Source organism: Myotis nattereri (assembly GCF_964212035.1).
Source record: "Myotis nattereri genome assembly, chromosome: 8".
Classification (NCBI taxonomy): domain Eukaryota; kingdom Metazoa; phylum Chordata; class Mammalia; order Chiroptera; family Vespertilionidae; genus Myotis; species Myotis nattereri.
Genome location: NC_138083.1, coordinates 84,680,941 through 84,706,979, shown reverse-complemented (window position 1 = coordinate 84,706,979; position 26,039 = coordinate 84,680,941). Strand labels below are relative to the sequence as shown.

The window sequence follows — 26,039 nt, the reverse complement described above, 5'->3', positions numbered from 1 at the left end:
GGGCTCAGCACACTGTTTTTAAAAAATATATTTTTACTGCTTTCAGAGAGGAACGGAGAGGGAGATAGAAACACAATATTGAGAGAGAGAGAGAGAGAGAGAGAGAGAGAGAGAGAGAGAGAGAGTCATTGATCAGCTGCCTCCTGCACGCCCCCTACTGGAGATCGAGCCCATGACCGGAATCAAACCAGGAACCCCTCAGTCTGCAAGCTGACGCTCTATCCACTGAGCCAAACCAGCCAGGGCTCAGCACACTTTTAAACATCCATGTCTCCATCCAGGGGAGCCTGCGGTTTCTTACAAAAATCTCCCTGGGCAGAGCAAAATGGAGAAATGGACACCCTGCCCCTCTCCTTTAAAAAAAGTGTTACTGTGTCCTAGGAGTGCGTTGAGCTAGGTCTTACAGACAATGAGAGTCTGGAACTGGCAGGAAGAGGAAATTCGAGGACGCTGCGAGCATGGGAACAGTCGATGCCGAGGCAGAACCAGCGCGGCACCTTCCCTGACCCCAAACGTGCAGGTCCCAAGCTGGTACCAGGAGCACAGACAGGCATAAGGCGATTCATTAAGTGCAATGTCCGCCTCTCTCCAGGAAGAGAAAAATGTGGAAGCAAAATGTATCCCTTCTCTAGGGCCTCCAGAGCCTCTTTATTCCTGAGGCCGGGGGTGTGAGGGTCGGCTGGCGTTTTCCCCTCCACCTTCGGGGCCTAGTCAAAGGCACGGAGTCCGATCCTGGCAAACGCTGAGTAACCAGACGGCGGTTCCCCCGGCTTGTCCAGGGCCTGCTCGGCGCTGAGCGAGCCGACCGCCGGGGGATGTTTAACGGATGGATTTGGAATTTCTGTCGGCACATGTTGTGTCAGAACCGGCATCCGGGAACTTGGGGCTCCCCACCGTGACAGTCCTCATTGTCAGGCTGCGGCTGCCCTGCCGTGGCTGCGGGAGCCCAGGGCCCCTGGGCCTGGCCTGTCTGCTGGGTGGTAGGTGCGCGGCATCTAAGACGCGGTCACAACCGTGGCCGGTGAGCCTTCCTGACCGTCAGCGTCCGGCCGTTGGTTCCACGGCGTCTGCCAGCTCCTTTGCATCTGGCTCGCTCTCCAGTGCAAACACCGAACTTGAAAAGATTAAGTCGAGAGAAAACAAAAGCCCAGAGCTACGTCTGTGTCCCCAGAGATGAGCTGGGAGAGGCGGGACATTCGTTTCATTTCACTTCCCCGGGCGCCGTGAGCCTGACAGGAGCAGGTGTGCCCAGCGCTGGCTCTGGCGGTCTGTCCCAGGTCACCTTTGAGAGGAGACACTCCCAGGAATTCTGCCTGTGAGAGTCAAGCCCCCCCCCGCCCCCCTTATCCTGCTGAGGGGAACGCTCCTGGTTCTTGTTCAGTGTCCTTTTCTGCCGTCCGCATCCCTGACAGCTCGCAAAGGGGGGCCGTTTGGCTGCAGAAGTCTGTCGCCTGCCCTGTCTGCCAGCACACTCCCCACGCCAGGCAGCTGGGAAGGCAGGGTGGCCAGTGCCCGGGAGGTGTGACTGGGGAAGCATTGTCTGCCCCCCGGGACGCGGAGGCGAGGGGGGGACCGTCCCTCCTGCTGTCTGTCTGCCGGACGGACCGCAGGCAGGCTCTGGGCCCACCTCCAGAACCGCTCAGGCAGGAGGAACGCTGCCCGTGCCACTTTGATGTATGGCTCAGAACAGCAGTGCCAGCGCCTTGGCCGCCAGCCTCCTCGCATCAAGCCTGGCAGGAGGTGGGGGAGGAAATGAGGCTCCCGCACACAGAGGACTCCCGGGGCGTGCGCTCACCTGGGTCTCCCGACGGCAGTCCGGGCGGAGGTCCTGGACCACGGCGGCTGCAGGGAAGTGAGGTGATGCCGGGCGCACTGGGAGGAATGGAGCTTTGTGTCCCGCCCAGTGGTGAGGCATTGGCTCTGACTGGTCCGAGGACGTGTTCCAGTTCCAAGGGATGTGACTGTCCTCGGGGTGCCCAGAAGACAGTGACGAGGACGGGGGGACCTGGGGAGCCTTCTCGGGTGGCACCTGCGTGGTGAGCCGTCTGCCTGCTCAGAGCACGGTTAGGGGAAGCAGAGTCCCAGTTCTGTGGTCACGTCCTTCCCAGCCTGCTGTGACATCACCCCCAGCCCCAAGGTCAGCCAGGACGGGGACAGCCTGTTCCTGGCCGCCTGACCTTCAAGCCTCACTCTAGGCTCCATGTGGAAGGCACCCCCCACGTGGATGCTTCTGTCACTGTTCTCCATGACTTGGCTTGGGCATCTAGGAAAGGAAAATGCAAGCTATTCCGATGATTTGCCAAACTAATTTGAAGGCGCTCATGAAGCCATTGGGGGTGAACTGCCTCCAATAATAGCAAATTAGATGCACTTAAAGAATGATCTTCCTATGTAGTATGTGCCTCCTGGAGGATTACAAAGATTTGCTTCTATGTTTCCTTCAGATTTTTATAGTTTTAACGCTTACCTTTAGGTCTTGGAAACATTTTAAGCTTATTTTTGTATGTGGTGTGAGGTAGGAGTTCGATTTCATTCTTTTGTTGGTGAAAATCCAGTTGTCCCAGCCACGTTTGTTGAAAAAAATTTTTCTTTCCTTATTGACTTATAATGGGGACTTTATTTCTGGATTTCAGTTCTTGCCATTGATCCCTGTGTCTCTTCTTATGCTGGCTTCACACTATCTTGTTACTATAGTTTTGTAGTAAGTTTTAAAATTATAAGTGTGAGTTCTCTAGTGCTTTTTCAAGATTATTTTGCCTGTTCTGGATTCCTAGATATTCCATGTGATTATTCAGATCAGCTTGTCAGTTTTTGCAGTAAAGCCAACTGGGATCTTGCCGAGGGCCTGAGCAAGGCAGGGGAGCTTGGGGTTTTGTGGGCACCGGGAGACCCTAAACTGTGATGAGCTCGATAGTCTTGTTTTAACCAGTTAGCTGCCACGATATTTTGAATTTAATTAAAAAAGTCCTCCGCTTGCGTCTGTAGACGCTTATGGTATACAGATGGTTAATGGAATTTGTCTTTCATTGCACATTTTCCCTGGAAAGGAAAGCACCTTTTCCTGGTTCCATTTTCTTACATCAAAAGAGCATTTGAACTCAACCAGCTGAAAGTCGGACCCCACAAAAGGAGCCTCACCTTTGCCAGCTTCTGGGGAAACACGTGCTCTGTGATCCTCTCTTTCAGCGCGTCGCAGACCTGGAGCAGGAAAACGCGCTCTTGAAAGATGAGAAAGAACAGCTTAACCACCAAATCCTGAGCCAGTCGAAAGGTAAGCTCCAAAGAGCTCGAGTCTTCACGTTGAGCTTTCATCTCTTTCCCGCGGCGATCTCCCCGGGCGCCCAGCCAGCGTGGGTTCGTCAGGGCTGCCGTGGGGAAGGGGCTTCTGTCGACGGGAGGTGCAGGAGGAGGGCCCTCCGTTTCACGTGGAGACACACGGGTCACGGACAGTGTAGTGCCTGGGGCTTGGAGTCAGGGGTCCCTCCTGCGGGCCTTGAGCAGTGCCGTCCTCGGCCTCTCCGTCTGCAGAATGGGCATCCGGGCACAGAGCTGCGGGGCTCAGGGAGGAGTAGAGACTGCGCGCGGGCCGCTTACGCTGGTGATGGCCACGCAGTGGGCACTCGGGCCAGTGGCTGCTGCTGTTAAATTCCTCGTTAGCATCACCGTTCCTGCCGTGCTTCCTTCTGCCGGGGGGTCATCTGTTTCCGTTTGCTGAGGAGAGGGTTGTGGGTCACATCCAGGTCACCTGTCTCAAGCACCCACCAGCCCCTCGGGTGCTGTCACCCCCACATCCTGCTTGGCCACAGAGGAGCCGTGGGGTCCCAGCCCCGGTTCTCGCCTGAGTCAGTGTGGCCCCCAGCAGATCACTCTTCCCCCCTGTCGCCCTCTCGCCCTCCTGCCCACCCCCCTCCCCCAGTAATAGGTTTTGGTGCGAGAAAAGCCCCCTAACCTTTGGCCTCATTGCCTCATTGCCTTGAACCTCCCTGAACTCCAGGAACTAGAAAGACCCGGAACAGGAGAGAAATCAGGAACAAAGCCCAGGTTCTTGCAGGGATGCTCCAGCAGCCGCTGGTGTGTCCGGCCAGGGAGCCGACCCGTGTGCTGCCTGGTCTGCCCCCCACGCCCCACGGGCAGGTCGGCTTTCTCCCCCCTTAAAGCGTAAGGCACTAGAGCAAGCTTTCCCGGGCTGGGAGGCAGGTGAGGGCGCTGGGTCAGCTCGCCGTGTCTGTGCCAGGGGCTGGCGTGGGCAGCCTTTGACAAGAGGCCGACCATAAAGCATGAGTCAGAACACGCGTGGGGATGTTCGGGGTGTTCTGAAGGATGCGTGTCTTGCTTCCAGATGACTTGGCCCGCGGCTCCGCCCAGGAGAACCTGCTGGTGAAGAGGGAGCTGGAGGAGGAGCGGTCCCGGTACCAGAACCTCGTGAAGGAGTACTCCCGGCTGGAGCAGAGATACGACAACCTCCGGGACGAGATGACCATCATAAAGGCGAGGAGGGCGGGCGGTCCTGCTGCCCCTCCGGCTTCCCCGCCTGGTCTCGGGCAGCCCCAGCCCCAGGCAGCGTCCGACACGCGAGGCTCGGGCATCTGTGTGGTGTCCGTGTCCCGGCCTTTCCTGGGAGGCATCACAGAGGAGAGCTGGGCTGGCTGTCACACCCCAGGACAGGGCCTTTCCCGGCTCTGGGATCTCGCCGAGATCTCAGGAGTGTCAGTGGATGTGTTCTCTTTCGTTTCCTCTTCGGGGAGCATCCATGTTGCCTTAGTAACAGAGCGGGGAGTTCTGACTGCGGCTGCGGTCCCGGTGTCTGGTCGTTTCCCCTAATCGTTGACGAAATGCTCTCCACGTGGAAATGTCATATTTCACAACTTGTCATGGTTTTTCACCACCTACAAACTCTCCCTCCAGACACGCGCATTCAAGCAAGACTGACTAGTTCTGTGGTCGGCCAAACATGCGGCTCTTTGGCCCCTTGAGTGTGGCTCTTCCTAAGCCTTAGGAGTATCCTAATTAAGTTAATAACAATGTACCTATCTATATAGTGTAAGTTTAAAAAATTTAGCTCTCAAAAGAAATTTCAATCGTTGTACTGTTGATATTTGGCTCTGTTGACTAATGAGTTTGCCGACCACTGGACTAGTTAATTGCGTAGAAACCATGAAGAGAAGCTGCATAGGAATATAGAAATCTAAAATGTTGCTACCAAGATCAGTTTCCAAATCAGATGCAGGGGGTGGAGGGGCGGGAAGGCATTTTTAAATGAACACTATAGACGGTAGCCTCTATTTCTAACAAGATGACGGTTTTCATAAGCCGGTTGGTGGAGGCAGGTTGACGTGGGGCCTGAGGGCAGGTTTGGGGGCGGGGTCCTGGGACAGGACTGTGCTCTTTCTGCAGGACAGGGGGCGGGGGGGGGGGACGGGGAGGGAGGGGAGGGTTGTGTTTCGTTAAGAGACCAGGGAACCCAGCGCTCACCAGCGAGGCAGAGTCCACCTCCAGCGCCTCCTTTCGTGGAAAGTCACAGTTCTTAGCACATGAGCTCATTTTCACTTTTCACATTTGTCTCCTGAAACAGCAAACCCCAGGCCACAAGCGGAACCCGTCAAACCAAAGTAGCTTAGAATCGGACTCCAACTACCCCTCCATCTCCACGTCTGAGGTGGGAGACACGGAGGACGCCCTGCAGCAGGTGGAGGTGAGCGGCAGGCCTCGCCCTGTGCCCAGGTGGGGAGCCCCACAGGGGTTTACTCTTCAGTTGGTGGTGACCAGAGCCCCAGGGGGCTCGTTCCCGACAGCAGGCCCTTGGGCTGCAGTGACGTACAGACAATCCTCTGGAGTGAGCAGGCCGTGCAAAACAGTGCATTGCTGTTGGACGCACTGCCGTTCGCCTTGCCCGCCCTCCAGGAAGGAAGGAAGGAGGTAGGGCCGGGTGCCTCTTGCAAAGCCGAGGAGCGACTGCAGAGACCTGAAGTGACACAGAAGGAACAGCTCAGCCATTAGAATGGATGTAATTGATTGTTCCCACTCAGTGTATACTGTAGTCTCGTAAATGCGCAAGAACGTTTTCCTCCCTGACTCAGAGGCTGGATAACACTCGGAGGACAACACATACTAATCATTTTGACTGTATTTTTGTCAGTAATGGCCTCTTAGAATCACTACATAATGTACACACCGTGGATTTATCAGTCGATGTGTAATTTTGTCAAAGGTACAAAGACACAGTTTTTCCTCTGGCCTTTGAAAAGGAGAAAACTGCGAGCGTATGAACCGTAGGGAGTAGGTGAAGGTGGGTGTGGGGGAGGGGCAGTTATAGCAGCGTGTGTGTGTGTGTGTGTGTGTGTGTGTGCGCGCGCGCACATGTGTGTGTGTGTGGAGCACGCCTGTGCTGGGTGTTGCTGGCAGGTGCTGGGGAAACAGCGGTGACAGAGCGCGAAGGTCCTGGGCACATGGAGCTCGTCTGATGGGGAATGGACGGTAATGAGCTGATGGAGGAAGTCTGTCATATAATTGCAGGCACAACAGTGCTGTCGGGAAAAATAAAGGTTACGAGAGTGAGTGATGGAGTAAAGAATAGGAGAGCCCGGCCAGCGTGGCTCAGTGGTTGAGTGTCGACCCATGAACCAGGAGGTCACAGTTTGATTCCTGGTTGGGGCACATGCCCAGGTTGCGGGCTCAATCACCAGTGGGGGGGGAGGGGGCGTGCAGGAGGCAGCCAGTCAATGATTCTCTCTCATCATTGATGTTTCTATCTCTCCCTCTCCCGTCCTCTCTGAAATCAATAAAAATACTTTAAAAATGATTTAAAATTAAAAAGAATAGGAGGATAGAAAAGGAGGGCCTTGGAATAAAAGTGCAGTTTGTTGTTTGCCATTTGTACTTAGTAGGCATTTTATAAACGCTGGCTTCAGGCCTTGGTTTTGCCACTGCACTCGCAGTCAGCCTGGACTCTAGACGCACCACCCATGGGTGTGTGTGTGTGTGTGTGTGTGTGGCCATCACGTGCAGACAGGAGCACTTCCGTGTGGGCGTATGGCCAGAGCAGCAGGCACAGCCCTGGCTGTACACTAAGCCCTCATTAAATGCTGGGCAAACCAAATTCCATTGTCACATATGTCCATACGTGTGCTTAAAAGATCCACATGGATAGGCTCATCCAGATACACCCCACATGTGACAGAGCTCAGGAGGGCAACCCCGAGTGTGGATCTAAGGGGAAATGTGGGGACCGGAGCTGTGAGAGCTGCAGGGGCAGGGGGCCCGGGGCAGGGCGCCTGCTGGCGGTTTCCAGGCACAGCTGTGGGGGTGGCAGCCCACCTGCCGTGATTGGTAACCACACTGGTTCCTCATCAGGAAGCGGACGTCCCGCGTTTTACGGTTCCTCTGGGATGAGACTGTTTTCCAGAAGGGAGCTCTTTTAACTTCCAGATGAAATGGCTGTGTCTTCATCTGTTTGTTCTGGGATATATGATCAGTCATCTTACGTGGCTCACACGGGAGGAATGTAAATGGCTGAGACTCAGATGTTAGGCAGACAGAAATGCGCCCGGAGCACAATGTTCACAGGAGAAGTGATGGCCGGTTGGGGCTGGCTTTGTACCCGAGACGTGGATTGCTGTTTGGGAGGAGAGAGGGGACAGCGAGGCGGCGGGAGGCAGTGAGGTGCTGTGCGTCCCCTGGGGCACTTCTCCTAAGGCCTCCTCTTCCCTGCCCCGTCCTCCTCCGAAGGAAACCGGCCTGGAGAAGGCGGCCCTGGACATGACGGTCTTCCTGAAGCTGCAGAAGCGCGTGCGGGAGCTGGAGCAGGAGCGGAGGAAGCTGCAGGCGCAGCTGGAGAGGAGAGAGCAGCAGGACGGCAGGAAGGTCCAGGTGCGGAGGCTGTGGCTCCCCCGGGGCTCAGGGGGGTGTCGCCCTGTGGGTCTCAGAGAGGAACTTTGTCTTGTGTTGACGTCATCATTGCACGTGTGCCACCCACATCACCCCCGTTGGACGGAAGTAAGGGTTACAGTGCCCCCAGGGCAAAGGGTTCCACTGGCGAGGCCAGCGAGCCGTCCGTGGCCTCGTCACCCACTTGGAAGTGGAGCAGGGTGTGGGGTCAAAGTATAAATACGAGAAGTGAAATCAGAGCAGAGAACATCGAGTGCCCCTTCCCGGCTGCGTCCAGCCCCATTGGGCGGGCAGCCCAGCTTGCATCACCCCCCTCCTTCCCACGACCACCCTCACCACAGCCCTGTTATCTCAGTGGCTTGTTGGAAGTCTTAGCGTCCCCAGACAAGCCACTCGCTCCAAAGCAAGGCCCCGCTGGGCACCTGAATGCATATTTGAAATGTTCACTGAGTGAGAGGAGATAAAGGTGTAAGAGGAAGCCCCAGCCAGGAGGAATCTAAGCTAGTTCGGGGGGACCGGGCAAAGCAGGGGAACAGGAAATAGCATTGTCGTGCTGAAGTAACTACGGGTGGGTACAGATGGGAGCTGAGGGTGACATGGGGGAGAGCCGTCTGCTATTGCTGGGGAGGGATAGGGACCCTCTAAGGCAGTGGTTCTCAACCTTCTGGCCCTTTAAATACAGTTCCTCATGTGACCCAACCATAACATTATTTTCGTTGCTACTTCATAACTGTCATGTTGCTACTGTGATGAATCGTCATGTAAATATCTGATATGCAGGATGGCTTTAGGCGACCCCTGTGAAAGGGTCGTTCGACCGCCAAAGGGGTCGCGACCCACAGGTTGAGAACCGCTGCTCTAAGGGATGCAAGGCCGTTTCCGACATGGGTCATATCCTTAGCTGACCTCACAGTGGGTTTGTCCAGGGCCTCTGGCCTGGTCTGAATTACCCATTGTGGGGGTTCGACCGCCCCCCTCCCCAGCCCTGCCTCCCCCTGCTCCCCCTACACAGTCTCCTTCTGCAACACCTGACTTCCCTTCCCGATCGGATGTGTCACCGATGCTAGTTCATTCCTGGGCTCCCTGAGCCGTAAGCAGGGAGGGGAGGTAAACCTTGTTTGATGGATTTAAATGTCTCAGGGGCGCTGGATTCCGAATGACAAGGGAAAAGATTAGGTTTATAAATGACTCGCTCAGTTAGAAGCGAAGCTGCCCTGACAGGTGAGCACAGATCAGATATATTCAAAGCTGCGCGGACGGCAGCGGACGGTGCCTGGCTCGCAGGTTTCTGGCCCACCCGGCTGCCCCTAGGACTCGCTCCCCGGTCCCCACCACGGAAAGGCCTCGTCATTCTGAAATCCTGGCTTTACATCTTTTGTTTGTCTGGATACCAAATGAGAAAGGGCATCTCTTTGACCCGGCAAGAGTCGGAGCTGAAGGTGTGGCCCATAGCCCTGTGGATGCACCGAGGGTCTCTCTTCAAGGGGAGCGGCCTTGTCTCCCACGGGGCTTAGTAAGAGGGGGTGGGGGGCGGGGGGCATGGGGCGGGGTGATGGATCCCTCTGCAGCACCCCGAGACCAGGCTTTCTGAGGACGTGCCCTTGGACCTGCCCTGGGTCCCAAGAACGCTGAGGGTCTTTGTTCTGGAGAGAGATGGCCGGGGTCTCGGCTACAGAGCCCAGCCTTTGCAGAAGGGATGCCGGGACGTCTGGGATGTACCTCCGTGTGGGATTCACTACGCCTGCCCTGAGGAGGGGCCTCGGCGACAGCCAGCCAGGCTGTTCCCTTCCCATCTGCCCGGCTCCCTTTCCCAGGCCTGGCAGTCACCTGGGCCACACCCACCAGCCCCGAGTTCTGGTGTCACACAGCACTGGCTGAGCTGGGTGAGGGGATGAGGGGGGCGCCTGCCACCCTGTCTGCTGTGGGGTGGATGAGGAATTGGGCTTCTCCCCAAGGGCTCAGAGATGTAACTGGGAAAACAGAATACACATGTGCACACATGCCCCCTTCACCTGAGTAGCTCAGGTTTCACCTCATTAATAATTACATCATTATGATGCGTTAATTAACCTCTTAAACAAGGACCTGAGTCTCACAGTGCTAGGTTCCCGGGGCTGCCGAAACAAAGCACCACAACAGGAACTTCCTGTCTCGAGTTCCGGAGGCTGGAGGTCAGGAATGAAGGTGTCCGCGGGGCCGTGTTCCCTAGAGGCTTCGGGGAGCCTGTTCCGCGCTCTGAGCTGCGGCAGCTCACCTCTGGCATCCTGGCATCTGTCTGTCCTCCCTTCCTTAAAGGACAGCCCTAGTGGATGAGGCCCATCCTAATGCCTGCATCTTAACTGGATAGCATCTGCAAAGACCTGGTTTCCAGACTAGGTGACATTCAACAGGGGTTGGGATTTCATCCTATCTGTTGGGGGGACTGAACCCTAACAGGGTGTTACACATATTCAGGTGCCTGTGAGCCTCAAGGAGTAAAGTTGGGCTGGGGAAGGTGCTTATGGAGCGCCTCCTGGTGGCCTGAAGTGGCGAGCTGCGTGTGGCGGGTGGGGAGGGAGCACACGTGTGGGGGGCGGGGGGGGGGGAACAGTTTGACCACAGCTGGGCGTCTGTGCTCACCATTCTGCCGCTCTGTCTGGGCAGGTGGAGCCACCAAAGAACGACATCGACCAGGACCAGGACACAGATCTAGCCTACAATACGCTGAAGGTGAGGCTCAGACTCCCGCCAGGGAGGTTCCCATAAGGCTGCTAATAAGCAGGGCCATATGCACACCATGTCCTCGAAATGAAGGGAATTTTGTTTTTACTACGAGGAGCTGTCATATATGTTAACAGGAAACTGTTCCCTCCTCCTGACCCCAAACCTGGGGTTTTCCACACCAAGCAATTGTCCACGTCTCTGTGGACGCCCAGGTGTCCTGCCACTGACCTCCTCTCTGGCCCTGACTGCCTGAGTCGGCACAGACCCCGGGCTGGGGGCTCAGTCCCATAGGACTGTCCCCACTTCAGACGCCATCACATTTGCGGCTCCCAGGTTGCCCATGCTTCCGTCCATCTTGCCTACAAATCAGCCCCCCCGCCCACCCCGCACCCCCTTCCAGGTTCGGTCATTTGTGAGAACAGCTCACAGAACCCAGGAAAGCCCTTTGCTGGTTTCGCATAAGGATGCTGTGGCCGATGGAAGGGGGCAGAGGACGGGTATGAGGGGAGATGGGCGCCTCCGCGGCCTCTGCAGGCCCAGCCCTGCCAGCACCTCGTGCGCTCACAGCCCCAAGCTCTCCATCATTTAAGGTTTACATGGTGCTTCCATCGCATAGCCCCCATTGATCAGTTTATTGGTATTTAAGGCAATCTCCAGGCCCTCCCCCTCCCTTTCTGGAGGTCAGTGGGTGGGGCTTTCTAATCACAAGGTTGGCTCCTCTGGCAGCCAATCCCCATCCTCCAAGAGTCACCTCATTAGCATACACACTCAGGATGTGACAAAAGAATTTTAGACGCTCTGTGCCAGGAACTGGGGCTAGAGACTCAATACGTATTCCTTTTTCTTTTTTAAAAAAATATTTTTATTGACTTCAGAGAGGCAGGGAGAGGGAGAGAGAGAGAAACATCAATGATGAGAGAGAATCACCAATTTTCAGCCTCCTGCACGCCCCCCACTGGGGACTGAGCCGGCAACCCAGACACGTGCCCTTAACCAGAATCGAACCCGGGACCCTTGGGTCCACAGGCCGACACTCTATCCACTGAGCCAAACCAGCTAGGGCATTAATGCGCATTTCATGTATCACATGTCTTACCTGCCAGATTCGGTTTCAGTTATAATAAAATGTGGCCAGTGGGATAAAACCACTTTGAACAAACAATCAGGATTTTCAGGGAGAGATGTGAGACAGGGATCCCGCTGTGTCCAGTGCTGGCCCGGGAGAGGTGGGGAGGTGGAGGGAGGGAGGCCAGAGGCCCAGGGCACAGGGGCCTGCGTTCCTGCTGTGATGGGGGAGTGGGCCCCCTACAGGGGGGCGTGTGCAGAAAGGGGCATCAGAGCTGCCCCACTCCCGTTCCATTCCCCGAGCCTCGTCATTGGGAACGTATCCCATCTCCCAGGGTCCATTAGTGTGATGGGACCACACATAACTCTGGGAACCATTGTGTTGCCCAGAACAGCCCCAGATCACGCCCTGATCCTGACTCCTGACCGAGTTGCTCTCAGTTCCTCGGGAGGATGGGCAGGTTGGGTGAGGAAGGCGGAGGGGGGACCCGCGTGGGGAGAGCGCTGTGGGCTCAGGAGTGATGGAGCCTGTCGCTCTGCTGTCTTCCAGAGGCAGGAGCTGGAGTCAGAAAACAAGAAGCTGAAGAATGACCTGAACGAGCTGAGGAAGGCCGTGGCCGACCAGGCCACCCAGAACAATGCCGCCCCCGGCTCCCCCGACGGCTACGGCCTCCTGCTGAACCAGCTCCGACTGGCCAACGAGGAACTCGAGGTGCGCAAGGAGGAGGTGCTCATCCTGAGGACCCAGATCGTCAGCGCCGACCAGCGCCGCCTGGCGGGCAAGAGCGCGGTAACAGCAGGGCGGCCTCGGTGGGGGGGTGTGTTGGGACAAGTTTCTAGAATCCTCAAAACTTTTCTCAATACGAGCATGTTCAGAAGGAACTAGGGCCCCAGCTGAGCGTCTCCCCCCACCACCCCCCCCCCCCCGCCCTCGCCTGGTGTTTCACCTCGTGCTTTGCCCCTTGCTCTTTACTTACATTTTGAGGTGAAAGTCTTGCTCTTTCTTGGTCCTCTCAGGGTGACAAGTCCAACTCAGCATTTGTTCCCCATGTTTTCAGCGTCTGGGACAGAGTGTGGAGCGAGGGAGGGGCGGAGGCCACCGGGTCAGGCTGGTGGCTTCGGAGCCGGGAGGATGGGGGGGGTAGGGTGGCAGGAATGAGCGTGGAGGATTCCAAGCAGATAGATCTGGGTCTCGTCCTCTGGGCCTGGAGTGCTTTCTCCTGCAGGGACACTGTCCTCGCATCGTACCCCACACCCCCACCCCATGCCTTCCACAGCCAGGTCTCACCATTCTTCCAACCGGACCTAAAGTCACGTCCCTGCCCGGCTAACTGCTGGGACCTGAGGTGGTCCTGGGCTCGCGCCACTTCCCAAAGATTCGCTTTATCCTCTGTCTGGGTAGAAAGTCATTCCCTTTTTTCTCTTTTTTTTCCAATTACAGTTGACATTCAGTGTTATTTTGCATTAGTTTTGGGTGTGCAGCATGGTGGTTAGAAAATTATATAACTTATGAAGTGATCCCGATAATTCTAGGACTCACCTGGCCCCGTAGGCATCACGTTATCGTTGACTGTGTTCCCTGGGTGGTACTTCACATCCCCGCGACGGCTCTCACCGCCAACTTGTATTTCTTCGTCCCACACCTTTTTCACCCAGCTCCCCCACCACGCTCCTAGCTGGCCACCCTCACTTTGCTCTCCGCATCTCTGAGTCTGTTTCTGTTCAGTTTATTTCAACAGATGTCATTCTGTTCCCTTCAGGAGGGAGAGAAGACAGGCAGGTGACCCTCAGTGCTAACGCTAGTCAAGATTTAGTCATTTTGCATGATCTTGGGCGACGACACGAAATGAGACGAAGAGAAAAAGGAGCACAGGGGATGTTTCCTTTGCTCGTTAGATTCCACAAATACGTGAAATTATATGGAATTTCTCTTTCTCTGTCTGACTCGTTTCACTCAGCACAGCACCCTCTTGGTCCATCCACGTTGTCACAAATTGTCAGGCTTCATTCTTGTCCGTGGCCAGCATGTCACCGCATACGGACACCACATGTCCTTTGTCCACTCGTCCACTGGCGGGCACGTGTCCGCCTCCAGGTCGTGGCTGTGGTCAGTGACGCTGCAGGGAACAGAGGCTGCGTGTCTTCTTGGATTAGTGTTTTGAATTTCTCCGGGGATAGGAAGTCATTTCGTGACAGCTATTTGTATAACCGGAGTTATTTCTTTATTTCCCCCGGGACCTGTAGGAGCCGAACATTAATGCCAGGACCAGTTGGCCCAACAGTGAAAAGCACGTGGATCAGGAAGATGCCATCGAGGCCTATCACGGGGTCTGCCAGACGAACAGGTAGGTCCCGCCTCGCGGTCTGTACCTGGAGCCGTCACTGGCAAAGGGGTCCTGCCCACCCTCATCTCCTCGTGCACTGACTGTGCGCTCCTCATGCACTGACTGCACGCTCCTGACTGTGCGCTCCTCATGCAATGACTGCACGCTCCTGACTGTGCGCTCCTCAGGGTGTCTCCTCTGTTCTGGGAGATGAGTGAGGAGGAGCAGGCAGGGAGCCATCACCCTAGGAAGCCTGCTGCTGCTTCGGCGGGACTCCAGTGGCACCTGGAGCGGCAGGACCCAGGTCCCTGCAAGCACTGGGGAAGGGAGCTTCCCTGGGGGCTGAGGAGAGGGAAAGAGCGGCTTTTCTCACTGAGAGGGAAGTTGCACACGTGGTCCACTAAGCAGGAGGCGGGGCCTGCCCAGCTCTTGGCTGCAATGCCACCCCTAGAACCCACGCCAGGCACTCCAGAGGTTGGGCCGCCAGGCACTCCAGAGGTTGGGCCGGAGAACTTGGCCGCTACCATGTCGGCTAGAATGAGACTGCCCTGGGTTTTAGTTACCAACCACCTCCGGGCCCTCCTCAAGGATGAGCTACCAGGCAGGAGTGACTGCCTGCAGGAGCAGCAGGGCCCGGGCCGTGGCGGACGCTGGGGAATGTGCACTCCCCCGCCCAGCCGCTTACTGCGCAGTAACTGCTTCCTGGCCGCTCATGCCTCCTTGTCCTCCCCTGCGAGTTGGGGGCAATCAGAGCCGCATGCTTCCGATGGTGATTGAGATTCGGAGAGTCAGAAGCACTCGCTGCACGTGGTGAGCATGTGGTCATCCCCGTGATCACCACCTGTGCCTCTGTGCCTCTGTGGGCACTGGCGGCTGGCCTTTGCCCGGGCTGCCTGTCTCTCCCAACCTCAATGTACAGAATGCGGAGCAAACCCTAAGCATTTGTTCGGGGTTGCTGAGAAGAGCACGCACTTCCAGGAAATGCCAGCAGGTGGCGCTCGAGAGCAACGCGCAGCCTGCAGGCACGGCACAGGATCGCGGACTCCTCTGTGGTCCGATTTCCACAGCTTTTCATCTCACCCCTTTCTGCAGAGGGGAAACTGAGGCCCGGGGGGGTTGAGCGGCCTGTAGCCGCGTTAAGGTAGCATCCAGGAGGCCTGGCTTCCAGGCTGGCCTGCCTCCAGCCCACTGTGTAGGTAACTGGAAGGACCCCGGGAGGAAACTAAATTTATTTCAATAGAGATGTAATTCTTTTCCCTTCAGGAGGGAGAGAAGAAAAGGCAGGTGAACCTCACAGTGCTAAAGCTAGTCAAGATTTAGTCATTTTACATGATCTTGGGCGATGAGACGACGAGAAAAAAGAGCACAGGGGGTGCTTAAAATGTAAGGCAGAGCCAAGCGGGCATGGCTGGCCCTGGCTAGCAAGTGTGCGCATCTTTCTGATCGTGGGAACCATCACCGTTATCAGCTCCCTTTTTCTTCACCCAGTGGCTGTCAAAGATAGGTTTCTAGGAGCTGCTTAATGCCCTGGACTTGCCTTCCCTTGCAGCAGTACGGATGGTGATTACATAAAAATAGCTTTTCTGATATCTTAAAATCACCGCATTCACAGCAAGCCCAGGGAGCGATAGGGAACCAAGAGCCAGCCTGAGAAACTGACAAGCACAGAAAGGGGCCGCTGGCCCTGGGGTGACCCCGAGGGTTTGCTTGTCTTCAGTTTGGGGGATCCCAGCAGGATCCCAGCAGGGAGGGGCCCTGCCAGGCTGGGCAGGACGACTCGGACTGACCCCTGGAGGCCAGCTGGCGAGGACATCTCGTCACCATGGGGGCTGCCCTGAGCACACAGAGTCACTTTTCCTCTCCTACTGTTTTCCTGTAATGGAGGGTGTTCTGGTTTAAACCTAAATTGTATCGTGTGGGGGTGATGGGGAAGAGGGGTTGGGAAGAGCTTAAACATACAGTGGGTTCTGATTATATTTCTAGAGGGATTCGAAACGCCCCCATACCCAACCACAGCCTCTCTAAAGGGCCCATGGTCCCCAAGTTCAAAACCTTTCTCACTTGGTAACTTTCACAGTGTGTCTGTGGTCTCGTTGGGAATGGGCTTAGCACAGGGGCGTATGGCCATGAGTATTTGTTGATTGATTGACATCACTTAACATTTAGCAAATTCCAAGGAGCTGAGTTGTCTGGGGTCTTCCTTCTCCTGCCACCAGGTGGCGCTCCCTCCTCAGCCTTTGCCCCTAATGGTGTGTGGGAGGGGGAGGGAGAGGGCGACGCTCCGTGGAGGATTTGGTTCTCTCTCATCTGGGAACAAAGGGTGGACGCCAGTCGGTCCACTGGTTTTTAATTTCCCCGGGCGCCCGACTTCCTGAGCACCGCGGGGTGACGGGGCTGCACCGGGGCTGCAGGGTTCTCTGCTCATCTCTGTGCACAACACCTGGCACGTTACAGAAGGAGGAACTCTGTGTCTCCCGCTGAGGCTGGTGGCGGGGAGATCAGTGCCGGCTTCTCCCTGGGTAGTCGGGCCACACACATGCCCCTCCCTGGAGAGCGTTAGGGCTGGAGCGTCTGTTGTCCTGGGAACGTCAGGGTTGCGAGGACGCTGTAAGAGAGGCGGCAGGGAAGGTGCTTTAGACCAGGGACCGGACACCACCTGGTCTAGCTCAGCATCAGGCAAGTCATCTGCATCCTGCTGTGCCCACGTGTGTGCGAGAGGGCTGGCGTGTGGGAGTGAGGGCGCCCTGGGTCCCTTCAGCCCCGCCCGAGAGTGCCTGCCGCTGAGCTGGCTTCCCTCACGGTGGGTCGCAGCGCGGGCTACTCAGAGGCCCTGCCTCCTGAAGTGGAAGCCGCAGTACCTGCGCAGGGAGCGGTGCTGCGCTGTCAGCTCCTCTTCCGTGGCCCAGGTCACTGCTGGGTTTGCAGGGATCAAGGGGACACAGGAGGGGCCAGCAGAAAGCCTCAAGCAAAGGCAGTGTCTGGGGGCCTGTGAGGGCCCTGGACATCTGTGGGCAGGAGCCCTGGGTAGGAGGGGAGCCCGGGATAAGCCTGTTGGCAGCCCTCCCCCAGGCCTGACCAGAGAGAGAACAGCTGACAGTGAGCAGCAGGACCGGGACAGAGGCCTCAAGTAGCCCTAGAGCTGCGCTCGCCACACCTCCCTCCTCCTGCCAGGCAGGCTCCTCCGAGGGCCTGGTGCTGGCGTGAGCAGCCTGGGAGCCCTTCAGGGCGGGCCCTTCCTCGGGAGGCTGAGCCGTGGGAGAGGGAGTGGTAGCTACACCCCCTGGATGGCGCACACAGCCTGACGGGCCGCACAGAGGCTGACCACGGCCAAGACCCTCCTGGGGACGGCTGCTTTTCCCCGGGAGCTAGGAAGGGCTGGCTGGTCCTTACACAGGCAGCGTGGCTGCAGCTCCTGCCAGGAAAGTTGGGCTCCAACCAGCAGGAGGTTCCCCCGGAGCAGAGGCCCTAGGAACAGGGGGCGAAGGGGCAGACTCCTGAGGGGTTTGCCGGCAACCCCCACCCCTCCCGCTGGCCTCTGAGCCACCCAGGCCGCTGGCCTCTGGCCGTCTTCCGCGTGCCAGGCTGTCCGCGGTGGGGAGGGACATGGCGGAGGTGCATGTGACATGTGCCTGACCTCCAGGCGCTGCCTGCTGGCATCTGGAGAGGGCACAAGAATTTGCAAGTGGAGTAAACAGGACTAACACCCCCCAGTCCCATGGTCCAGGGGGGAAGGATCATCACAAGTCTTCTCATCACAAGTCTTCGTTAGCTGCTGCTTTTTGCAAGACTGCAGCGAGGGCTGGGGTTGAGATGCGTTCATTGTTTTGCCCGCAAGTAGTGAGAGGAAATGCCATTGGAAAGCAGGCGAGCATGCAGTCTGCTTGCTTCCCCTGGCCCACCGCGTGCCCGCAGGTCCCAGGGCGCTGGGGCCTCCCCTCCCTGTTTGCATCCCCGGGTCCTCCCTTTCTGCTCCCGAAGACTCCCTCTGAAAGGGCAAAGGACGCTGAGTGAGAACGTGTAAGGCCCGCCCAGCCCGAGCCCCTGCTGGTCACAGAACTGCCCCCACCGGTGCCCCGCTGTCGCTCCTCGGCCACGGGTTTTCCCTTCTGTGTGGATAGCGAGTCCCACAGGAGACTTGGGGGAGAGGTGGCCCTTTGCGGGCGCCCACGCGCTGCAGACAGCAGGGGAAGGACCGGAGCCCCAACGTGGTGAGCCTTCCCCCTTCTGGTTCCCAGCCCTCGGCCGGACTCGCCTCGCTTTGCTGGGCTCTCTGCCTGTCTCTTTCCTCTGCACTGGACGCCCTGTCTCTCTGTGTCCTTTATTTCTAGCAAGACTGAGGACTGGGGCTACTTGAATGAAGACGGAGAACTCGGCTTGGCCTACCAAGGCCTAAAGCAAGTTGCCAGGTGGAATCCATGCCTTTCTCCTGTGTCTGCTTGTCTGTCCTGCCTGCTGTGTCTGTGCTTGTGTGCCAGCTGGACTGGGTGCAGGGGGCAGGGCCCGGTGCACGGGGCGGGAGCGGCCCCTGTCCAGGCTGTCCAGGCTGTCCAGGCTGCCTGGATGAGGTGGGGAAGCTGCCTGTTAGCACCTGATGGCTCAAAACCCCCCAACCCCGCCACCCCCCGCCACCCCCCCTTCCCCGGTCCGACGCACGGCTCTGTGTCTGAAGGAGCAGCCTGGGGAACGTCACAGACACACGGCTACCTTTAGAGCAGTGGTTCTCAACCTTCTGGCCCTTTAAATACAGTTCCTCAGGTTGTGACCCAACCATAAAATTATTTTCGTTGCTACTTCATAACTGTAATGTTGCTACTGTGATGAATCGTCATGTAAATATCTGATATGCAGGATGGTCTTAGGCGACCCCTGTGAAAGGGTCATTCCACTGCCAAAGGGGTCGCGACCCACAGGTTGAGAACCGCTGCTTTAGAACAAGGCAGAGAAGGGAATTTAATTCGTGGCACAGGACCTGACCGCAGGACCGGCTGCGAGCACCGGCTGGACGGAATGTGCTGTTGGCTGTGCTCCGGGCACAGGGCTCCCAGGAGCCTGCGTCCCTCCACACGCCTGCTGGCCGCTGCGCCCGTGACTGCCCGGAGCTGGCAACAGCTGGCAAGCCTGGGCCACGCATGCTGCATGTGTCACGTCTGACCCTCACCGCACATGTGTGGGGTGAGGACACCGAAGTGTACAGTGTTTAGGGAGCTTGCAGCTTAAGCAGAAGGCCCAGAATTTGACCCTGGTTTTACTTGATCCCGAAGTCTGAATCCATAACCACGGCCTGCAGCGTGGTGAGCAGGTTAGCGAGGGGGTCAGACGTGGACGGTGACAGCACGAGGGCCACGTCACACGCTTGCTGCCAGCACGCGGCTCGTGGGGCCCAGGCAGAGCTCTGCACCGGAGTCTCACGGGTGGGCGGGGCCTGCAGGCTCGTTCCGCAGAGGAAGCGGAGGCTCCGTGCAAGGTGGGAGCCGGGGTGCATGCACCTTCCTCAGAGGTCTGCCTGGAGGACACGGTGGAGGCCCCATTAGAGCAGGGGTGGGAACGCCCGGCCCTCGGGCCATATAAGGCCCATGAAATCATTTGGCCATGGCAGTAGGGGTGAGGTAATTCAAGGTTTGACCAGATGTGGCAGGCTGCTTTTTAAGCTCATAATTCTGTATGCCCACGAATGATGCTATAAATACCCAAATGGCCCTGGGCGGACAGAGGGCCAGGAGGAACTCCCTGGTTTCACATGGAGGTCGTCCCCCCCCCCCAATAAAATAAACCTCTTGATGGGTCAGGGATCTGACCATTATAATAATAGAAACAGCAGCTAATACAGGGGTGGGCAAACCAGGGTTACAGTGTTTGTATAGAAAGTAATACAGTAATTAATGAATAATAGCAGAGAATAAACTCTGCACTTACGACGTGCCTGCCATGCGCAGGATGCTAGCCCTGTGTCACCCCACGACTTGTGATGACCCAGCGAAGCCGGCTCTATTCTACCCGCGAGGAAATGGAGCCAGAGGCTGCCTTGCTCACAGGTGGTGGGTCACGTCCGAACCCAGAGTCAGGAGACACACTCTCCCAAGAGCCAGCGACCTGGGCGCTCTTCTCCCGAGAAGAGAGGCTGGTGTTGCTCTCAGGCAGGCGTGGGGAGCCTTTCCCTGCCCTGGGCCAGCTGTGCCCGGCTCTGGACAGTCTTTATCTGCATCCCAGGAAGACGGGGTGAGCCTTCCATGGGGGGATCGTGGCAGGAAGCTTTCACCCAGAGCCTCCTACCTCCCTTCACGTGGCGTTGACGGGGCCAGGAAGCGTGTGCAGGCGGTCAGTCCATGCACAGAGCACCGTCGCCGTGTTAGTGTTTAACTCCCTGCGTGGGGGCTGCTTGGGGACCTTCACCAAGCGCTTCCTCGGTTGCAGTGGAAGAAGGTGCTCTCCCACCTTTGCCCCTGGCCCTGGGCCTTTTGGACTCAGAGACACACCTCCCCCAGGTCATCTGCAAAGGCTCTGTTCCTGTTTGACTTGGGGGTGTTTATGTGCGGCTGGAGGTAAAGTGGGCGTAGCAGTGGTGAAGATAAAAAGGAAAGGGGCTAAGGATCTGCCTTCCTGCAGCCAGCAGGGAATCTGCTATAGGGAGAAAGTGCAAATGGTTCGTTCGCTCTGCCAGAGTCGTCTAAGGGAGAGTCTCGTGAGCTTTGGGGGAAATGTGGGTGCTTTTGTTTGGAAGATGCTGTACAGAATGCGTTTCTGCTGGTGACATTTTGACGTGGAGACAATCTCTCATTCCCAAGCCAACAAGACTGTGCTCAAGTGACGAACAAGGGCACGGGCTGCGTGGCTCAGCTGGTTGGGCATCCATCATCCTGTGCACCGAAGGGTTGTGGGTTCGAGTCCTCCAAGAGGAAGGGCTGGCCTGCTGGCCCCGTGAGCTGCACAGACCTTCCCCTGAGCGCCCGCCCGCTGGGCTCGTGCACTTGCTGCTCGTGCTTGGCTGCTCCCCTTGCATGTCCGCCCAGGGCCCTCACTCGGGGGCACTGACCCAGCCCCACGTCACCTCGCCCCTCTCCCGGGTGCAGGTTGCTGGAGGCCCAGCTGCAGGCCCAGAGCCGTGCCCATGAGGAGGAGGTGGAGTGCCTCAAGGCCCAGGTGGAGGCCCTGAAGGAGGAGATGGACAGGCAGCAGCAGACCTTCTCCCAGACGCTGCTGCTGTCCCCGGAGGCCCAGGTGGAATTTGGCGTCCAGCAGGAGATGTCCCGGCTGACCAACGAGAACCTGGTGAGTAGCCGTGCCCAGCAGATCCCAGCTCTGGGCGGTCATGTTCTAGGAGACAGTGGGATCAGGGATGGCCTTCAGCTAAACGGACACGGTGCATGTCCTTGGCCCAGTAGCAGGAACAGAGGATCTAGAAGCCTCCAGCCAGCAAGGGTTGTGGGGATATCTCGGTCATCTACTACCGTTGTCACCAACCGCCCAAAGCGTGGCAGTTAGGGCAGCACGTGTGTTGCGGTCAGGAATTCTGGCTGGGCGCAGAGGCATGGCTTGTCTCGGCTGCCCTGGCGGTGGCTGGGCTGGAAAACCTGAGGCAGCCCATCCTGGGCCTGGGTGCGGTGCCGGCTGGTCCCCTCCATGGGGTCTCTCTCTCTCCACTCTCTCACTTCTGGTCTGCCCTGGGCTGCTTTGCGTGGCAGCTGACTTCCAGGAGGATGAACGCAGCAGCAGGGGGCCTCTTAGGACCCAGTCCCCGAGATGGCCCCCCTCCCCCGTCGCTTCTGCCACTTTCACTGATCAAAATAAGCTATGCGAGATAGAGTGGGGGTGGGGGGGGTGAGTATATGTGTGTATGGGTATGGGTGCGTGTGTGTGAGAGTGAGTGTGTGTATGGGGGCGAGTGTGAGTATATGTGTATGGGGGTATGGGTGTGTAAGTATATGGGGGTGTGGGTGTGGGTATAGGGTGGGGGAGTATGGGGGTATGGGTGTGAGTGTGGGGGGAGGGGGAGTGTGAATATATGTGTATGGGGGTATGGGTGTGTGAGTATATGGGGTGTGGGTATGGGGGTATGGGGGAATATGGGGGTGTGGGTGTGAGTGTGGTGGGTGAGTGTGAGTATATGTGTATGGGTGTGTGAGTATATATGTGTGTGAGTATGTGGGGGGGGGGGGGCAGACCCCTCTTGCTAGCAGGAGTCATGGGAGGAACTGCTGGTGGCCCTTCTTGCTGACAGCCACCAAAGGAGCCTGGCAGCTGCCAGAGAAAGCAAAGGCAGTCTGTCCTCAGAGAGCTTGCAGGTTACTCGGGGAAATAAGACACATAAAAAAAGGAGAGATCATGTTTCTGAAAACATGATTCTACACGGGATCATTAACAGAAAAGGACCAACCTGTAGAGGAGGCTGGAGCTGAGGCAGGAGGCACGGAGGGATGTCAGCCATGTAGCTGGTGGAGAAGAGGAGGGAGGCTGTGGACACAGGCTGGGCAGGCGCGAGGGGTGGGGAGGGGAGGGGTGGCACAGGAAGGCCAGCAGCCTGTGGGGCAGCAGCAGGAAGTGCCCAAACCGGCCCTGCAGGCTCACCTCCAGCAGAGCTGCCAGTCGGCCCATGCCCTTTCCCCTGTACAGCCAGGTGGCCCATGGTGGGTGGCCAGTGGCCAGGTCACTGAGTCCAAGGGGTGCAGTGGGCCTGGACCACAGGTCCCTGAATAGGATCATATACAAATGAACTGCCTTCCCCCTCCCCCCGTTAGTCTCCCTCTCCCATTTGCGTGTCACTACCTGCCTCACACAGGTGTGTACATAGGTAGCTGTATGGAAAGGAATATACTTACTAAGTTGTCGGACTGGCTTGTCCAGGTGGAGGAGGCAGTGTGGGCAGTGCCTTGGCCGGCCCATCCCCTGGCGCCATACGGACAAGCGGTGTGGAGGCCTGTGCTCCGTGGAGGAACCGTGCTGCTCAGGAGGCAGCACTGGGGGCCCCTCTCGGCCCCGCCCTGGGCCCTGGGGCCGGAGCAGGAGGAGCCTGAGAGGCCGCGACCTTAAGCCGAGCACCGAGCACCAGGGCAGGGTTCCCGGCTGAGCAAACATAGTGTTTCCCTGGTGCCAGCGAAGCGCAGTGGAGGGCGCGGCTGTGCCTGGGGCCACACCCGGGTCCTGCGGAGCCACCACAGGGCCACACTCACCGGCCTCGGGAGGGAGCAGGTGGTGTCTCTTCTGCTGGCAGCTGGCAAAGCTAAGAGGGGTCCGGGCGTGCTCACGGTTCCAAGGTGCCTGTGGCTCACCCTCGCTCTTCCCTGAGCCTCACCCTGGCCCCGAGGACTGTGGGCCTCAGTCGCTCCCCACGTTTACCACCCACGGGGCCAGCACTTGTTCCCTTCCATTTACCCTAAATGTGCTGTGGACAAGCTTTTAAGGTTTTTTATGAAGATAAATAGTTGACGTCCTCGAGGTCTGTGGCTCGTCAGGCCGCGCACTGCGGTGGAGCATCGGCCTCAAAAATGCGCCACCAGCTGTGGCTGGGGCTCCGGGGGGCATGTTTGCTTCGGTCTCCCATGCACTCCTGGGCACAGAGGCGTGGTGGTGATGGGGCTCCCTGCCTCCCCGGCCAGAGGACTTCGCCCCGTGCAATAGGGGTGACGCTAATCTGCTCCCTGCCCCAGTGGGCTGCCGCTGCCAGGGCCATGGCTGCTAGGGACTGGCAGCCACAGGGGGCAGTGGCTGGGGTCCCATTCACCCTGGTAATTCACCAGCCTGGTGGCTCTTCCAGCTGAGTGCCTCCCCCACCGTCACACTGTCCACCCTTCCCAGGGTGCTGCCCGCACAGCTGGGGACCCCCAGGCTGAGTATCTCTGGGGGGTTGGCACGGCAACCGGAGACGCTGGGCCTAGGTAACCAAGGGGTTCAGCAGGGCACCAGGCAGCCAGAGCTGAAGCAGGAGTTGGTCCATCTGGATTGTGAGAATGAACTCTGACCTCCCTCCCGCTTCCTGGGTCCAGACCGGGGGAAGTGAGCCTCGAGGGCGGGCCTCCGGACCAGGCACAGAGCCCGTCCCGTCCTGGGCGGCTCCTCGCTCACACTGCCCTCTCTTCTCCCTCTGCACCTTCTGCTTTAGGACCTGAAAGAACTGGTAGAAAAGCTGGAAAAGAATGAGAAGAAACTCAAGAAACAACTGAAGATTCACATGAAGAGAGTCCAGGACCTAGAAGGTAGGTGCATGTGAGTGCGGGTTTTGTGGGGCACCGATGTGCTCGCACGCCCGCCTCCCCCGCCGCTCCGGCCACATCACCTGCTCCTGGTGCCTGTGCGGGCCCAGCCACGGAACCGCAGCGCTCAGACTGCGAGCTGCGCCTGACCCCGCCTCCCAGAATCTGGGCTAACGACACGGACACGGCAGGTGTTCGGTGTTACTCTGAGCTCCGAGGGCTGGAGCGCGGGACGGACAGACAGTGGCCTGTGGCCCTGCCCTCCACGGGCTTGAAGCTGGAGGCACGGCCTGGTGTGGAAGGAGCCACATAATGCAAGTCCCCACCCCAGGGCCTCACGCCTGCCGTGCTAGTCAGCAAGGAGAGGGAGGTCTGACTCAGCTTCTGCCCACAGAGGTCACGCAGGTTTCAGTTGCTCTTTTAGAAGCATCCAGAACGTTCTCTTCCTCTGACTCTCTACTGCAACTCTAACCGTATCGCTCCCACCCCCCTTGGCACATGCCACCTCGCGTGGAACCCTCCTGATCACCTCAGCACCTGGATGCTCCCCTCCTCTGTCCTCATCAGGAGCTGCCTCCCAGGGCGGGCTGAGCCCTAACTGTCCTGCCCCGTGGGCCTAGGGGGCACAGCTCCCGTCTCAGGTGTTCAGTCACCCGCTCTGCCCGCCTGCTGCCCCCGGTGAGGGCAGGGCTGTCTGTCCTGCTCAGCCTCCGGCCAGCTCCCTCCATTTCTGCCCCCTCCCCGCTCTCCGTCTGTGGGTCCCTGCTTCCTACTCCTTGAGCTTTCATTCTCCGGGTCACTCGGGTGGCGGCAGCAGCTGCTGCTTTCTGATAAGTAAGGTGCGCCTCTCCATCGCCGCTCCATCTGGAACCCGGGACTCCTCGGGTGCCCTGTCCACCCTCCCGACCCCCGTGACCAGCTGTCTCCTCCCGCTCAGCTGCCCAGACGCTAGCCCAGAACGGGAAGAGGCACCAGGAGCTGAGCAGGCAGGTCGCTGTCCAGCGGAAGGAGAAGGACTTCCAGGGCATGCTGGAGTACCACCGGGAGGACGAGGCCCTCCTCATCCGGAACCTGGTGACAGGTCAGGCCCGTGGCACCCACCATCCTCTCCCGTCACCCTCCACCTCCTCAGCCCCTGTCCTCCAATCCCCTGCACAACCCCTGCCCCTTCTCTGCTCCCCCTCGCACCCCTGGCCTCCAGCTGCTGCGTGGCTGGGGAGTTCCTGGGGGTGCGGCTGTGGCTTGTGTGGGGGCTGAGATGCCCTGGGCCTGGTCTGTCAACTGTATGGTTCCCTCTCCTCTCGTCTTGTTCCCCATCTAACTGGCACCCAGCCCAGTGCAGCAGCCGCCCGCAGAGCCAGAGGGAGCATCTTAGAGGAGAGAGTCCCGGATGAGAAAAGGACGCTGGTGGGCTGGTCCTCTGGGCCCTGAGCCATCAGCTCCATTCTCTGCGGGGCCTCGGTTCTCCCACCTGTGAAATGGGGATGAGGATACTGCCCCCCCACCCCCACCCCAGGTCATGAAATATAGCACAGGTGACCGTGCGATGTTAGCGCACAGAGCCCCTCTGTAATGAGGAATCTGAAGAGGTAGCTTTGGCAGGGGCATTTGAAGCCCAAATAAGAGGTAAGCGTTGTTTTAGAGAACTTTTAATTTATCAAGGTCCACTGTGCCCAGGGCTACAGGAGGAAGGGAGTGTGACTTCGGCTCTTTGCCTTGGTCGTAGCAGAGTATTTTGCTCTTTCCATAAAGGATACATTCCCCCCTGTTGTCCAACAACTCAGTGTGACACCAGTTCATCTCAAACTTCCTTAAACAGGCTGCATATTGTTCCAATGCTGCTAAGAATGAACCTTTGATCTCTAGTGACTGAAACTCA

The 26,039-nt window shown here is 58.0% G+C and overlaps 1 protein-coding gene across 1 annotated transcript in view; it reads left to right on the top strand.

Moving 5' to 3' along the window:
* MYO5B (myosin VB) overlaps window positions 1-26,039 on the top strand; it is a gene marked incomplete at its 5' end in the record, with an annotated part of 193,696 nt that overhangs the window by 156,414 nt on the left and 11,243 nt on the right. Inside the window, 11 exons of the mRNA XM_081097589.1 lie at window positions 3,187-3,271; window positions 4,340-4,488; window positions 5,573-5,692; window positions 7,726-7,866; window positions 10,528-10,593; window positions 12,203-12,442; window positions 13,897-13,997; window positions 18,305-18,382; window positions 21,044-21,242; window positions 24,070-24,163; window positions 25,098-25,241. Coding sequence (XP_080953715.1) covers window positions 3,187-3,271; window positions 4,340-4,488; window positions 5,573-5,692; window positions 7,726-7,866; window positions 10,528-10,593; window positions 12,203-12,442; window positions 13,897-13,997; window positions 18,305-18,382; window positions 21,044-21,242; window positions 24,070-24,163; window positions 25,098-25,241 — 1,417 coding nt within the window. The remainder of the gene's footprint in view (window positions 1-3,186; window positions 3,272-4,339; window positions 4,489-5,572; window positions 5,693-7,725; window positions 7,867-10,527; window positions 10,594-12,202; window positions 12,443-13,896; window positions 13,998-18,304; window positions 18,383-21,043; window positions 21,243-24,069; window positions 24,164-25,097; window positions 25,242-26,039) is intronic.